The sequence below is a fragment of the Volvox carteri genome (assembly GCF_000143455.1).
Source record: "Volvox carteri f. nagariensis unplaced genomic scaffold VOLCAscaffold_4, whole genome shotgun sequence".
NCBI classification, from domain to species: Eukaryota; Viridiplantae; Chlorophyta; class Chlorophyceae; order Chlamydomonadales; family Volvocaceae; genus Volvox; species Volvox carteri.
The window spans coordinates 2235162-2249797 of record NW_003307547.1 but is presented as its reverse complement, the minus strand read 5'-3'; the positions used below and the strand labels follow the sequence as shown (position 1 = coordinate 2249797).

General features: G+C 53.7%; 4 protein-coding genes across 4 annotated transcripts in view; 2 read left to right on the top strand and 2 right to left on the bottom strand.

Annotated features, from left to right (window-relative positions):
• Positions 1–2497, bottom strand: part of VOLCADRAFT_87163 (uncharacterized protein) — a gene marked incomplete at both ends in the record, with an annotated part of 5243 nt that extends 2746 nt beyond the window's left edge. The window contains 5 exons of the mRNA XM_002946763.1: positions 439–658; positions 1120–1263; positions 1571–1861; positions 2211–2262; positions 2351–2497. Coding sequence (XP_002946809.1) covers positions 439–658; positions 1120–1263; positions 1571–1861; positions 2211–2262; positions 2351–2497 — 854 coding nt within the window. The remainder of the gene's footprint in view (positions 1–438; positions 659–1119; positions 1264–1570; positions 1862–2210; positions 2263–2350) is intronic.
• On the top strand, positions 2378–5990 carry VOLCADRAFT_120398 (uncharacterized protein). Its single transcript, XM_002946952.1, has 6 exons — positions 2378–2558; positions 3295–3395; positions 3878–3919; positions 4362–4521; positions 4755–4885; positions 5356–5990. Exons 2-6 carry the CDS (start codon positions 3321–3323, stop codon positions 5557–5559), a joined length of 612 nt encoding a protein of 203 aa, XP_002946998.1. The 5' UTR covers positions 2378–2558; positions 3295–3320; the 3' UTR covers positions 5560–5990.
• A 2750-nt stretch (positions 5991–8740) lies between these two features.
• Positions 8741–10244, bottom strand: VOLCADRAFT_103228 (uncharacterized protein; the record flags this gene model as incomplete). The annotated part of the gene is made up of 3 exons (XM_002946762.1): positions 8741–9086; positions 9284–9935; positions 10130–10244. The coding sequence occupies 3 exons, from the start codon at positions 10242–10244 to the stop codon at positions 8741–8743; spliced, it is 1113 nt and encodes a 370-aa protein (XP_002946808.1).
• Positions 10245–13747: 3503 nt separating this feature from the next.
• Positions 13748–13900, top strand: VOLCADRAFT_49090 (uncharacterized protein; the record flags this gene model as incomplete). Its single annotated transcript, XM_002946951.1, has 1 exon — positions 13748–13900. A coding segment is annotated over one exon (153 nt), but the record flags the coding sequence as incomplete, so codon positions are not given.
• Between the last annotated feature and the right edge of the window lie 736 nt (positions 13901–14636).

Here is a 14636-nt window from a genome sequence, read left to right as displayed (position 1 = left end):
TGATGAGGGCTCGCAACGCGTCGTCGAATTTGTGTTGGGAGCTGCGCCGCGCCGCCGTTGCCGTACACGCCACCAATGAAAAATCGACCAGCCGCAGCGTATGACCATACAACCATACAACAAACAGCACCACACAACACAAGCAAACCACGTTTTGATATAGTGTGAGTGGTGGCCTGTTCGCTGACGCCCCAGTTCGCCGCTTCCGGGTGTTGTGTTACACCGCTGACCTAAACGGCCAGCCTTGGAGTAAAATATAAAAACAAATCAGGATCAAGTGAAAATTCCTAAAATTGAACCTACGGAGGACCGCCATCATCAAAAGCGCGCGTTACAAAAGGAACCCCTAGGCCCCTGACCCTTCACACAATTCCCCCCCACGCAGTACCCATGGTATGCAGTTAACAACAAAGCCCCTTTACAAAAAACCTCACTCACCGAGGGAAAACGTCCACTAAGAGGTACAGCGCCGCCGCCGCCATCATCTCGATCCAAACTTGCTGGTACTGATCCCGCGCTTTGCCGCGCAGGTTCAGTACGACAGTGACGTAATGACGGCAAAAGTGTCCGAATGCAAAGTCTTGTAGCGGTCTGCTAAGCGGGTGTTCGGAGCGAAAGGCCGCCGCCACGACCCACCAAAACAGACTCACCAGCAGGGCTGTCGCGCCGTACATGTGCCGTACGTGCGGGTTTTGGGGCGATGGCGGTGGCGGTGTTTGTATATGCGGTGACAGGTAGCGGTGAGTGCGGGAGGGAGAGGGAGAGGGAGGGCACAGCAAGTTTGTGAGGTCATGTTCGAAGGCGGAGCTCTAGTCGAGGGGTGATAAGATGGGGCATCGTAAATTTTAACGAGAGAAGAGAGGTGACTCAGCTCTAAGCAGCCCGCACTATACAAAGAAGCCCCAGCCCCATCGCCGCCACTGGTATACGTCCATCACGCCCGTCGCTGTCCACCCATTCTGCAGCCATACGTCCAGGCACCCGGCCGCATCCGTACACCCCCCCTTTCACAGCCCTACCTCCCCCCTCACCAATCCTAACCCCACTACCACCCACCCACTACCACCCAGCCACTACCCCCCCCCCCCCACACACACACTACCACATCCCCCCCCACACCGGAGTGTGCTCGAGTCAGCGCCCACTTCTTCCAGCCCATCTTGGCAGCCGCCGCGCCGAACGACGCCACGCTATCGTTGACTGCGGCCTGGAGGGCCTCCCACTCGTGGCCTCCGGGGGGCAGCGGTAGGGGCTGGCTGGGGTCTGGGGGAAAGTGTGTGTGTGGGGGGGGGGAAGGGAAGACGAACCACGAAACTCTGTATTGTTTATGTATACTGTTCCACGAGTGAAGGTGCTGCCAGGGCAAGAGTGTGCACCGGGGGGGGGAAAGAGAAAAAAGGTGGATTGGGGGCCCGGAGAGAGGGGTCGAGTTAAGACGGGTTGAGGGTACTTGGTAACTGGGACCGCCCACTATTTTTCCCAACCCACCATATCACTTAAAAATCCCATCGCCGTTTTGCATGTCGTTGATTTCCAATCCCCCGGCCACCACCCCATACCGGTTCCGTACCCTCCGGTGGTTCAGGAAGCACCGCCTCCTCCACCCGCCCAGACCCAGATCCAGATTCCGCCTGGCCTCGGCCGTTTTCCCCGCTGCCGCCGCTGCCGCCGCCGCCTGATCCCTGACCCTGCTGCGATTTTGGAGGACCATGGTAAATCGTACGCCGTACACGGTGTACGGCATCAGCGAAGGCGTCCGCTCCCCGGAGACGGGCCCCGCTGGCGCTGGTTGGGCTTGAGCCGCGGCGGTACGGCGGTCCGCCGCTATTGCCGGCGCCGGCGCCGCTGTCGGTTCCGGAGCCTATGAAGCGAGTTGCCAAAGGAAGGGGCCAGGTCGTGCAGGTGAAGGAAGAGGAAAACGTAACGGGGAGATGGGGAATTATAGCGGATAAGGTCAAGACATAGCGGTATATGTGTAACGGTCGTAGCTGCAGTAACCGCCAGCCAGCACTAAGCGGGATTGCGGCCGTGGCGCACCTCTTGTGGCGAGTGCTCTCATCCCAGCGCGCCCAAACCAAAGCCCAGGCCCCCGGCCCCATCACGTGGATCTAAACCACGGCTTCTTTTGTTACGTTTTCTAGTCTGGCAGACATGATCTTATTTGGTTGTTTTCGCGTCGAGGACAGGATGGGAAGGTAACCGGCGCTTACCTCGGCGGCCGGCGGTTGCTAAGCGAGGGTCAACTGTCGCCAATTCCGCCACCTGCAGACGAGTTGCGATAACGGTAAAATATCACGACGTTTTGTGGAGAATACGCGACATGAGGCTTGGAAAAGTTCCCGCTCGTTACCTGTACTCGGTTGGACAACTCTTGCAGCTCCTTGACAAGGAGGGCCACACGTCCATCGTCGTCTTTGAAGTGCTCCAGGAGTTGAACGATACTCTCATTTTCACCATTTGTGGCTGCTGGAGCTTGTGGCGTCAGCGCAATCGACATGGAGGCACCGCACGTAGCGGAAAATGGGGTTATCCCGTCGATAAGTTGATAAATCTAAAAGGTTAGGAATCCCACGGTCATGCCAAGCTCCGAACTGAGGTCTAGAGGAAAGAAAGCGCTCGAAGATAGTGCGTCGATGGCGAGCTAGTTGTAAATTTTTACAGCGATGCGATGATACGTCGAGTACAAAGTCTTCATGAAGATCGCCGCATCCTACCACTATAGTACCGGGTCATTGAAATTATAAAGGATTGTACGGTGAAACCAACCTTTTGCCCTTCAACTTTTAAGAACGGAAAACATCTCTTATGATATGCATGGACACCTGTATTGATATGAAACGTATATCGTGCTTGATGCATTTCGCCTGTTCGTTGTAGGGTTACAGGCCTTCATTGAGACACGTGATCGAAAAGAAGCATTCCCTGTCTCTTAGACATACCCCGATTACCCATATTAACACTTTGGGGCAGTTTGTAGCGCGACGATGCGGCACCTCGCGGAGTGTACAGGGAAAGTCGCCAGCGCTCCGTCCACCAGTTACAGCTCAAGCAGTTGCTGCAGTCGACATCGCAAGAGCCGACCCTGGACATATAACCAGCCACTTCTGCGAGGATGTGGCGCGGTGAAAGTTGGACACTTAACCTGCGAACGGCCACCTCGTTTGCTGGTACTCCGTGCTTCAAATAACCAGGACTCGCCTGTAAATAATGTCAAAAACACTTCGGCGCCTGGGGCCACTCCAGCCGATCAGCCGACGAGCTCCGCTTCGCCGGGCGAACCTACAAGCTCTGCAGCCCAGCCAGAGCTGGAGCTTGTATCTATGTGGGAAACAATCAAGAAGGACGTGCGTAAGGAGCTCAGCCCCGAAGAGGCACAGGTTCTGGATACCATCAACGTAGGCTGAGTTTCCGATGCTGGCTTGGGCTGCGCTATATAACTCTCTCACGCGGCAAGCTTAAATGTAGAATACAACGGGACCTTCCCCTCGACGGAAGGCCCACGCTTTCGGAACGTTAACCTCACGAGGGCGCGTACTTGTGTATACGCGCGCCTTCACCAGCTGGAGGTTGGAGGGTACAGGCCCCAGGCGTTTGATTTGGTTTGAGTGAGAGTTTGGCAGCGAGTCATGCGCCGTCATGATCTGGAATCGATCTGGGTCGGATGGGGATCAGGATCAGGGTCAGGCGAGAGAGGTTAGAAGTGGCTGCAGCCCGGGACCTAGCTAGGGGGGTCTAAGCAGTGTACACACACATACAGCCCCCGCCTTCTTAAACGCAAACGAACTCTCCCATTAGACACAACCCAACCCCGGACTCCGCCCAGATCTGCCCCGGTCCGTGCATTCGTCCACACCAGCTGCCCCCTCTCGCTGTGCAGGTTGATGACCTTATGGGCGACACGGGGGGCCTCATGAAAAAGGTGTGCACAGGGGCTTTGTACGGGCCCGGTGAAGTACGTAGGGGGGTAGTGGTGCGGTCTGATTCCATTTGGGTCAATGTGACGCGAGGTGGTGTGGAACTGGGGGGAGGGATGCTGTTGGGAGTCAAGGCAATGGCTGCTCTGTAATGGCGGTGGTGGTGGTGATGGTTAAGTCCACACCATGTGCCGTCACTCACCAGCATGCGGTCACCACTGAGCTCATTGCGACTTTCTCTTCTTGCTTCCTGTGTGTAGTTGTTACATGCTTGCTGGTTGTTTCTACGGACCCTGCTGCTGCTACTGCTCCGGTTGCTGCTTGTAGCTTTTCACGAGCCGACTAGCTTAAGCAAAAACAACAGCAGCTTCGCTTCCTACCCCCTTACCTGCCTCCTCTCCCTGCTTCCCGACGCCGTACGGCATTCCGTACCTTTTAAAATTGCAGCTGGCAGATGAGCAGCTGGGTCCGCTGTTGCAATCTCTGGGCGTATCTGAGGACCCTCTGACGTTCTTTGTGGATTTGCTGAGGTTGGCCACCGCACTGCAGCTGCTGTCCGCCGGGGCGCTCTTCTACGGAGTGGAGCTTTGGGGGGGCCTCGACTCGGGTATGTGGATATGCGGGCGTGCGTGATTAAGGAAGGCGTGTATTTTTTTAATTTATCTGAGCCTTATGTGTGTATGTGACTTAGGGTTTGGGGCAGGTGTACGTGTGTGTATATGGCCACTTCCTTTTTCCCCGTTTTCCCCTCACCTCACCCATCGTTTTCATGCCATCACATCCCACGAACAGTATGGCATGTGACTCCGCCTCCCCTTTCTCCGCTGCCCGAAATCCTAGGTGAGGCATTTCGCTGTGTGTGCGGTCTGGCGGCTGGCTACCTCTCCCGCCCATTCTTCAAGGTGGAGCAGCTGCTGTGGCCGTTGTACGACTGGGGACTACGGATACTGGCTCCCGGAGCCGTGTACGAGGTGCGTTCGATAGGAAAAAGGAGGGAGGGAACGAGAGAGGAAAGGGGGGGAAAGGGTCAGTCGGGGGAGAGGAGATGGTATGATGGGGAGTCAGAAGGTGGGTTAGGTCTTAGGGGGAGGTTGGAGCAGCCATGTGGCGGGGGGGTGGGCGCGTAAGGTGGGGTGGGTTTTGCACATATCGCCGCCACGCTGGACATTAGCAGTAGCACCCGCTCACATCGCCACACACGACCACAACTACCGAGGGCACATGCAACGGCTACGCCACCCGCGCCGATTGATTGGGCTGTTGATACCGCGAAGGTGCTGTTTGCTCCATTTTTCAATCTGAGGTGTAAGGACATTTACTTGATAACCCGTCAAAGCTTGCGATTGAAACCTTTCTCCACGCATCACCATTTGCCAGCCAGTTTTACCCTTTTCCACATCTAACCGAATGCAACTGAATCTAACTGAATCCTACCCTCCAGGTGACAGCTAGTCGTGAGGAGTCCCAGGCCACACTGACACGGCTGGGGGTGGCTGTGTCGGTGTGTAGCTTCCTACCGCAGCTGCTTCTGGGTTGGGACTCCTCAACTGCGGTGCAATTTGTGTTGCCGCTGACCGTGGGTTGGCTGCTGTTCGACGTGACGTACATGGCAGCGCTGCTGGCCATGCTGCAGCGATACAATTGAAGGAAATGGAAAGGGAGGGAGGTGCCAGGTGATTGTATAGCAAATGCACCAATGCATGTATGTTTAGGTGGCAGGATTTGTGTGGAACTGCTGGACTATGGATGCTGCACAGGTGATGCAGCTGGGAAGGCGAAGAAGTGAAGGGAAGTGAACGGAAATGAAGGGAAGCGAAGGCGGCTCAGGGTGGCAGCTGAAGTGCGACCATGTTGTGCTACTATTGGGTGCGGTTTGACAGGGCGGTTGTGCGCGGGTGGAGACCGTGAGCCGTGTGGGTGTGTTGACATGTGTGTGTGTGTGTGTGTGTGTGCGTGTGTGTGTGTGTTGGAATGGGCCTAGATGGGCCTTGGGAGAAGGGGAGAAACGTGTCCCGCAGAAGCGGACAACATACCGATGACCTGAATATTGTGACGACATGCATTAACGGTCTTGAATGTCTGTTTGTCCTTGGACGAAGAACATATGCATGTGTTTTTTCAGGAACCTCATTCGCTGTTCGTGCACATGGTAAGATAGATATTACCTCGGAATCAATGAAACAGCTCCCATTTTTTCTTCATTTGCTGATATCTGTCGTCCTGAGGGGAAATTTTTCATACATAATACTGGGGAAGGCAGGGTTTCGCAGGGTAGCTGCCACGGGCGAAATTATACCCCCCTTGTTCATACATCATACATTTTTCACTGATACTCAACTCCTACCAAAGCCCATTTTGCACTGCCACCGCTCCTGCTTCGCACTACAACGGCTTGTCTGCCGCGATCTGAAGTAACTTTGGTAACAATCATTTGTTAGGAAAGCTCTGGGCTGATACAGGCATAATACCCTGGCGATTCGACAAGTGGCCAACGGTTGATGAACGGTTGCAACGTTCATCCTTAATCACAACTAGTCAAGGTGGTTTCAAAAGACACCGGACGCGATACAGCAGCGAAGACGTAGCTATCCGATGTACGACCCGTACTATTGTACGACGACGTAAAAGGACAGTCTTGACAACAGCTACCTGAACCCCTTTGATGAAGCTATAAGATGTTTTCGATGAATGTCCCGCTTGCAAGAGCATACGGGCTAAGTATGATGGTGACCTAGTCTTTTAGGGGCGCAGCATGCGCACCATTATGACTGAGGCGCCCCCTGGCATTGGCCAGGTACCTCTCGGAAATTTGGGAGGCCAGGCACGTCGCGCTGAGGCGCTTCGCCCTAAAGCGGGCGAGGGAGAATGATGATGACCTCCCGCGTACCCGCATCAATACCAATACAACGTCCATGGCACCCCCGGCTTTTACGGACACACCCGCACTTGTATGCGGAACTAGTAACTATAAGAACCATTCAAGAGATATGTGTGTGTTACATGGTTGGGGGGTGCGTGACCCCATACCTGTAAAATGAGCCGAAGGCCCAAGGGCAAATACTACAACGCCTAAAAGCCACGGAGAAAAGGAAACACCGCACATCAGCCCAGACTAGCGTCCAAAAGGGGGTAACTGAGTTTCGGTGAGCCCACATACGTTCGAACATCCTCGCCAGACGTGCTGGCTCCCATTTCATGGCCTCCAACATATATAACTGCTCTTGCACGTGTTGCAACGGTAGAGTTATATATAGCCCTCGTGCTGATGCTGTCATGTGCGCATATCGTCCTCTGCTTGCTGTTCAACACATATGCCTGAGGGATACTCTGCTGAGTGATACTTTCTTGCCACCCTGCCATAAGCGCACAACTGAGGATTCATTATTTTTAAGATACGTAAGTCTTCCTAGTGGGAATCGTTAGACGAGGTATGTAGGAGGTGTGATTGCTGCCTGTCTCAAGAGAGCACCCGCGGAGTTGGGCCGATACCTGAGCTGCGCTTACGACATCAGTACACCGTACCGTCCTGTTACAGATTTGTACAAAAAAGTACGAAGTACGATGATGATGTACCTGCCATTCGGCAAAGTCTCCACCTCAACGAAATAATACACAACCAAACATGCACGGCCATTTAATGATAGCGCGTACAACACACAGCATGAACATGCCGATTGGACATATGTCTATAGCATTGTACAAAGATATTTGATGCCCAAATCCTATCTAAACGCAGTTAAGACGCCAGTGAGGTAACTTAACCTGTATGTGCGAAGGCGTACTGCACCTCAACATCATATATCGAAACATGCATAATCTAAACGTTTCACACACCTGCTCGTGGGACCCAAACAAAACCTCAATTACATCACAGACTTGCTGCTTATGTCCGAAAAATTTAGCTTGCTTGCTTGATGCCTGGCTACACGCGCGCCCATCTTCTCCCCCCGAATTGTTCCCTCGCTTCCCATCTGCCAAGCAGCTCGGCGGAACGACTTGCATGCTTTTCAGTGTCCAGCGGACACGCAACTCAGCAAGGCTGGACACGTCGTGCGGCTCAGCGAGCTCTGAACGCGAATGACTTGTGTCCCAAACAGCACAGTTTCAACCTAACCAAAAACAATCACCAACAAAAGCATGTACGTTTGGCCCTCCGCCAGATGGAAATGCGCACGGGTCATGCGAACCCGTCTTTATATATAAGACAGGAAAAATGCTACAAAGAGTACAAATAAAGAGATCGATGTGGGGCCCCCACGACGCAGTAACCCTACCCTCAAGAAAACACACGACTTCTCACCGACCTCGAAATGCCTTGCCCTAAAAAGCAGTAGCTCGTTCTGACTACCGAAAAACCGTACATTAGTTCCTGCCGTACAGTACAGCTGCAGGCCGTTACTGCACTTGTCCGAAAGAAGGGAAAACAATCCATGACCATACAACGAGAGCCGTTTTGCGCAATCAAAAAGGCGTCATCAACCAAATTTCACCGACGCATCCTGATCCAGCGGCACGGTAGATTCTTGTCAAAATTCACAGAAAGAAGTCGATGCAACAACCAAATGACCGGCAAACCATCAAAACACTTGCATCCATCTACATATATCTGCAGCTCATTCATGCCAAGACAGCTAACTGGAAGACAGTGCTGCGTCAAGGGCCTAGCCCGCCAATAGCCAACCATTCCTCCCGCCCGTCTACCTAAAAACTCCCCTCGAGTATCCTGTCATTCTTTACGTTTTCCGCGCCTCAAAAAATATCAAACCTTCTCATCCAGACGCCCAACAGCTGCTTTCATCCAAAAATGATTAATTCAGGCCGTACAGCTATTGCTGTTGGCATTCCAAGCAACAGGTAACGTGCGGCTTTACGTCAGGAGAGGACGCCGCCGCGTCTAATCCACATACAACTCCTGTACCCTCCACCGGGCTTGACGGTAGCGGCGGCGGCGCCACTTCCGTTGCCGCAAAATGCTCCAGGAAGACTTCTCTTAGCTGTGCCGGTCGAACCTGGGTGTACGTGGCGCAGGGCTGACCCATGGGTCGAACTCGGAGAGCCGCACCAGCAGAGCACTTGCCGACACACTTGCAAGGCACGACTTCGATGTTGGGGTTCCCATCGGACAGCGCAGAAACGGCGCGAAGCACTTCGGCGCCGCCCTTACGTTGGCACCTACATAGCGATGTGGGTCAGTCGCAGAAGTTATTCAATTGCAAACATGGTCGGGTCATCCAAATAAGTGAGGAGTTGAGAGGTTGAAGTCGCTAAAAAAAGGAACAACGTGAGCAGATTGCAAACATTTTATGAACAACAGTTAGCAGCAAGGGAAAAAACAAAAAGACAAATTGGAGGCTCATTGTAAGACTCACTTGCTTCCGGTGCAAACCATGACGCGTCCTCCAGCGCCGTCAAACTTTGCTAAACGAAACTCATCCTCGTCCCAGCACCAACCCTCCTGCGGAGGTGGCACCTGCAGCTCCACCTCTCCAGCCAGACTCGAAACCACAATACTTGTAGCAGTGCTGCTGGCCGCAAGCTGGTCGGCAACCATGCCAGGTATCGCAGGTGGAGTTGATTTTGAAACCGGGTCCGATAGTTCTGCTTGTGACTGACGCGGTGAGGTGGCCGAAAGGGCCCGACGGAAACAGAGCGCTGCTGCCGAACGTGTTTCACAAAGCTCCTCGTCCGAGTCAGATGAGGAGCTATCCGAGTCCTTGATATCTTGCAAGATGAGGAGAGCTGCCCGCTGACTTTTGAGACGGGAATTAAGGATGCGAAGCTCTTGAAGCAGCTCCGAAAGAACGGGAGCTTCGACCTCGGCACGCGTGAGAGCAGACAGCCGCTTTTCCAAGACCTTGCGGTGGGATTTCAGGACTTTGGCGAGCTTTTTGCGCTCCTTGCCTAGGGAGGAAGAGCAGAGGACGGTAGACGGACCCGCGGGAGGCCTTAAGGACTCGCACGCATCGACTCGGCCCGAGCCGACAGCTGTCGAGTTGCGAGAGGCATGCGGAGGTCCAACACCTGCAATACCCAAATAGAAAGATAGTTAAGAGTGTTAAGTTCACGTCGTCGGGCCATGAAACATGTTTTTGCGACATAATGAGGAATCACATGCTATACGAAAAATGGGAGACCGAAACAAGATAATTGCTGCTCACATAGTACGGGCACGGCTTTAAAGTATATGCCCACCACTTTTACGCACGGATGCTCACCAAAAGTCCTGTGGATGGAGTGACTCCCGACCACGCGCCTGAGGTTATCGCAGCGGCCCGAAGTTGAAGGTGTATCACTATGAGAAATAAGCCTTCGGCTAAAAGTCAAGGACATGATTACAGATGCTAGTGCAAGAAATAATGCTAAAGGGACCGGACTGAAGAGACCACAAATTTTCTTATTTGTTCACCGATCGACCCTACTTGATTGTTATTTTAATACTCTTATACAGCTCGAAGTAGTGTAACACTCCCCGGGCACACGTGAGCATTAAAGGAGCGGGTGCCAGGCATGAGCATGGCACACGCCTGGCTTCGGAGCGCTCTGCTATGACACACGCCCGAGGTTGCATAGCCATGTCGTTAATGACTCATAGAATGATTACTGAAAGCCATATTCTTTAATATCATCCCCAAAAGGACTAACCTCATTTGAGCTGCTCGCACATTAGTACGGGGTTTTTGTCTTGCCGGCCAGTTATGTTGGCTATAGGTTGGATACACTTTTGAAAAGTAATATCCTTGAAAATTAATCTTTAAAAAAAACTGGCTGGACACCCATAATTGCATATTTTTGAACCTTTAATAAGGAAATAACCTGACTCAACCGTCGGTATACGGTATGAGTGGCCAGGATTAGCTAACGCTTTCGGTCAATGTACTACCTGATTTACGATGCAAAAAAACTGCACTTGGGAAAGAGGGAGTAGAAAAACCTGAAGTTGGGAGAGAGGATGTAAGGCACATCGGACACCCTTAGTCCTGGGCGAAGCTATCGGTAACCAAAGAGCAAATAATGGAGATACCCCTGCCGCGACGCACAGCTGCGTCCACAACTTCAGATCGCTCACGGTAACTTTTGTGGTGCCGGAAAGTCGAGGATAAAAATTGCTCCCCAACGCGTGGCGTGCATTTGCTCAGGATAATCACGCTCCTATGAACGTGAGATCGCCAGCTGTGGCTTTTGAATTTTGTGCCTGCTTGCTTCTGGCCTATTCCCATGTAGCATCCAGCCAATTCCGTAAATCTACGGTCCTCTGCAAAGACGGTCCTGCAAGGAGCCCGACGTAACAGCGTCAAACCTAACTATGCATATGTATATGCACGCAAGCTTCCCTGCTTTTCCTATCCTAGTCGTGGCTAATGTTCATAAGAAGCTCCATACCAGCAGAGCAGCCCAGCCCGACAAGGGAAGGGGTCAATTTCTGCCATGCTGGCCCTACTTCACATACATACCTGAAACAGCGATAATTCGCCTGTTTAGATATTAAAATAAGGATTCTGTAAGCGAGCGCATGGTGAAGCCATCTTCTGTTCAAAGTGATTTAAATCGCACAAGTAGCGATCCACCATTCACCATTAGCTGCCACCCATGTCAACAGTTCCCGAGGGTGGGATTGCCAACCAATGGTTCTGTCTGCGTGAATCAACACGGACATCTACTTCAGTTCCACTGGCCTCCTTCAGGGCTACAGCCACGGTATCGACGATTTCCCTTTGTCATTCACACGGGCAAAATGTCCAAGCCCAAAATATTGCCCCCGCTGTTTATTCAGTGCACCAAATCTAATCACACCGAACACAGTCGCGAGAACCGTAGTCGCCGGACCTGATTCTCAATCTTCTCAGCGGTAGTGTTAAATAGAAGCATGATCATCTTCGATGTACATATATGTACCTCCCCATGACCTGTTTCGTGCTTAAATGCAAATGGCAATATCGCGTGCTAGTCAACTTGATCCTGAGTCCAAGGCCTGCTGTGGCCGCACATCTTGTTATTCTGTGGAGTTTAGTATGCGGGCCGTTTAGGCTCATTGCCCACACTCAGCCAACGAGTATCATACCCAGACAACCGACTGTACAATTTTTAGCAATATTGTGACCGACGAAATCACTGCAGTAGACTAAAAACAATCAGCCAATATCCAATACCTGTATCAGGCTACCAGTGTTGGCACAACATGACAGGTCCTGGACAGTGTAGGATAGAAGTTTGCCAAAGTATTCAATGCAGTAGAAGCAGTAAAACTTACATGTATAAGAAATTTGATGCAGATTCTTTATGCTTTTAAGGATTGAAGTCGCTTGTCACGGCCATTCCCGCGCGGTTGTCGTGCCGCTCCGAAACGTCCGATGAAAGGCTGGTAAGCGAAGCAGGAAAAACGATATTGGCGAGTTGTGGTATTTACTTCACGTATAATGAACCTCTCACTTAATTTGATAACTTTGTTTCTTGTGGTGAATGGTGGTGTAAGGAAGTGTCGCGTCGCTCGTCATAACTGGTTATAATGGCTTCCTTCGGACACGATAATTCTGATCTTGGGATTGCGTTCCGCACAAGATCCAACACAGGGCCTTTACCTTTACAAAAGTCAGCTGCTGGTGTCGGTGCATTTCGTGGGACTGTCGCGCTTCACGGTCCTATGACGACAGGTTTGTGGACGCGTCACCACAAGTCTCACACCGCAGAATCTAATAATCATCTCGTTACACTCTTAATATTGAATTAAATCCAATTACTAACAATTTGCAGGTCCTCATGCCGTTCCAGCTCCTTCGACAACCCAGCTCCCTCCACAACCACCACTCGTACCGGCGTTGCCAGCCCCAGCCCCAGCTCCTCCGAACCTACCTGATACTTTCAACTCTTTGCCCGCACCTCCTGAAACCGTGCCGATCGCTCCATCGGCCCTAACGCCATCACAACGTGGAGAGCTCGAGCTCGCACGAACGCGCGCGGAGCGCGCCGCAGCGGGCCGCTCGCGACTGCCTGCACCGCCGTTGCCATCACCGCCATGTGGCGGGAACAACGTTGGCGGCGGCGGCTTCGCCGCCGCCGCTGCCGGCCCCACCCTGGCAGCTGGCTTAGCTGGTGGTGGCAGCGCTAAGCGGCACCGTGGCGGGTCGGTTCCCGACTCGTCCGACGACGATGGTGGTGATCACTCCGATGGCGAACTGGAGCTGGCAAGGCTTAGTCCCGAGGACCAGGAGCGAGTATTGAAGGCGCGCCTGGCGTCGGGCGGTGGAACCGGAGGCAGCGACAGAGACGCTCGGCGACTCAAGAGGTAGATGGGTCCACTAACACCTTGGGGGGATGCACAGCCGCATCAAGCAGCCCTGTATGTATGTCTCTGATTTCCTCCAAGCTTTGTTCGGCGTCCCCATGTATGTATGTATGTACGTGTGTGTATGTTGTGTATGTATGTGCGTATGTATCTATGTATGTTGTGCATGTCTGCATGTATGTAGTGCTGGCCTCGATTTGGTGACGAGGCTCGAGCTGGCTTTGGAGTGTTGTGCCTTGTGCGGGGTTACGCGATTTGCTAGGTTTGCGTGTCTTCAAATCCCTTTTTAGGGTTTTAGCGGTTTTTAGCGGATTTTCCTCCGCGTATGTCCACCGACCTGTCTATGTACCTATCCTTCGTTTCTGGCTTTCGTCCTCCTACCAGCTACGAACCCCAGCCGATACTTGTCCATAAATCATCTGTCCTTCTGTCTACTACCACCACCACCACCACCACCTCCTCCATCTGTCTTGAGAAGTTTTTTCTCTTTTCCAAGACAACCCCCCATTTGCTCTGCCCCCTGCTCCCCGCGCACGTCTCGCACGCGCACGGCAGGTTGCTCCGGAACCGCGTGTCAGCACAGCAGGCTCGGGAGCGCAAGAAGCAGTACGTCTCCTCCCTGGAGGAGCAGATCCGCGAACAGCAGACCCACATCGGACTGCTGGAGAAGCGTCTAGAAGCTGTGGAAGCCCAGAATGAAGCGCTCCGAAACATCATCATGACCATGAGGGGCTTCGCGACGGAGAATCCGCCGCAGCGGCCCACTGCCGCCGGCGGCGGTGGCGGCGGTGCAGCCGCCGCAGCGCCTCATCCTGCTTCAGCTCAGCCTCATAGCGGGCTGCCGCGACAAGGAGCTCCACTGGGAGCAGCAGCAGGAGCACCCGGGGGCCGAGGTGGGACTCCAGGGGGGGCTCGGATGGCGGTCTACGCTAACTGCCAACCGCTGCGGCCGCCACCACAGCCCCCGTTGCAACCCGATCAAGTGGTTCCGGAGCTGCCCCCCGGCCACCATCATTTCCCCCCCCTGTCGTACGACCAAGGTGAGCAGGAGGTGCCCCCCGCGAGTCGTGGCGTGGAGCAGCAGCAGCAGCAGCATTTGAGAATGGAAGAGGAGGTGCAGGAGGTGCAGGAGGTGCCCCGGCAACATGGATGTGAGGAGTTGACGGTACGGCACTCACGAGCGCGGCCAATGGCGGCGCCGGAGCTGCCGAATGACACGTCTACGGCGGCAACGGCAGCGTCGCCGCTAAGAGATGGCGTACTGCCGTACCATGCTGGCGGCTGCCTAACCCACGCGGCACCGTTACCGCCGGCTGCAGACGAGCTCCTAGATCGCAGCGGAGACGCCGCCGGAAGCAGCTGCGTCGGCGGCGGTGGCGGCGGCGGCGGCGGCGGCGGTGGGACTACGCCGGGCGCTGCAGGCGGGTACACGGCTCCAGTGA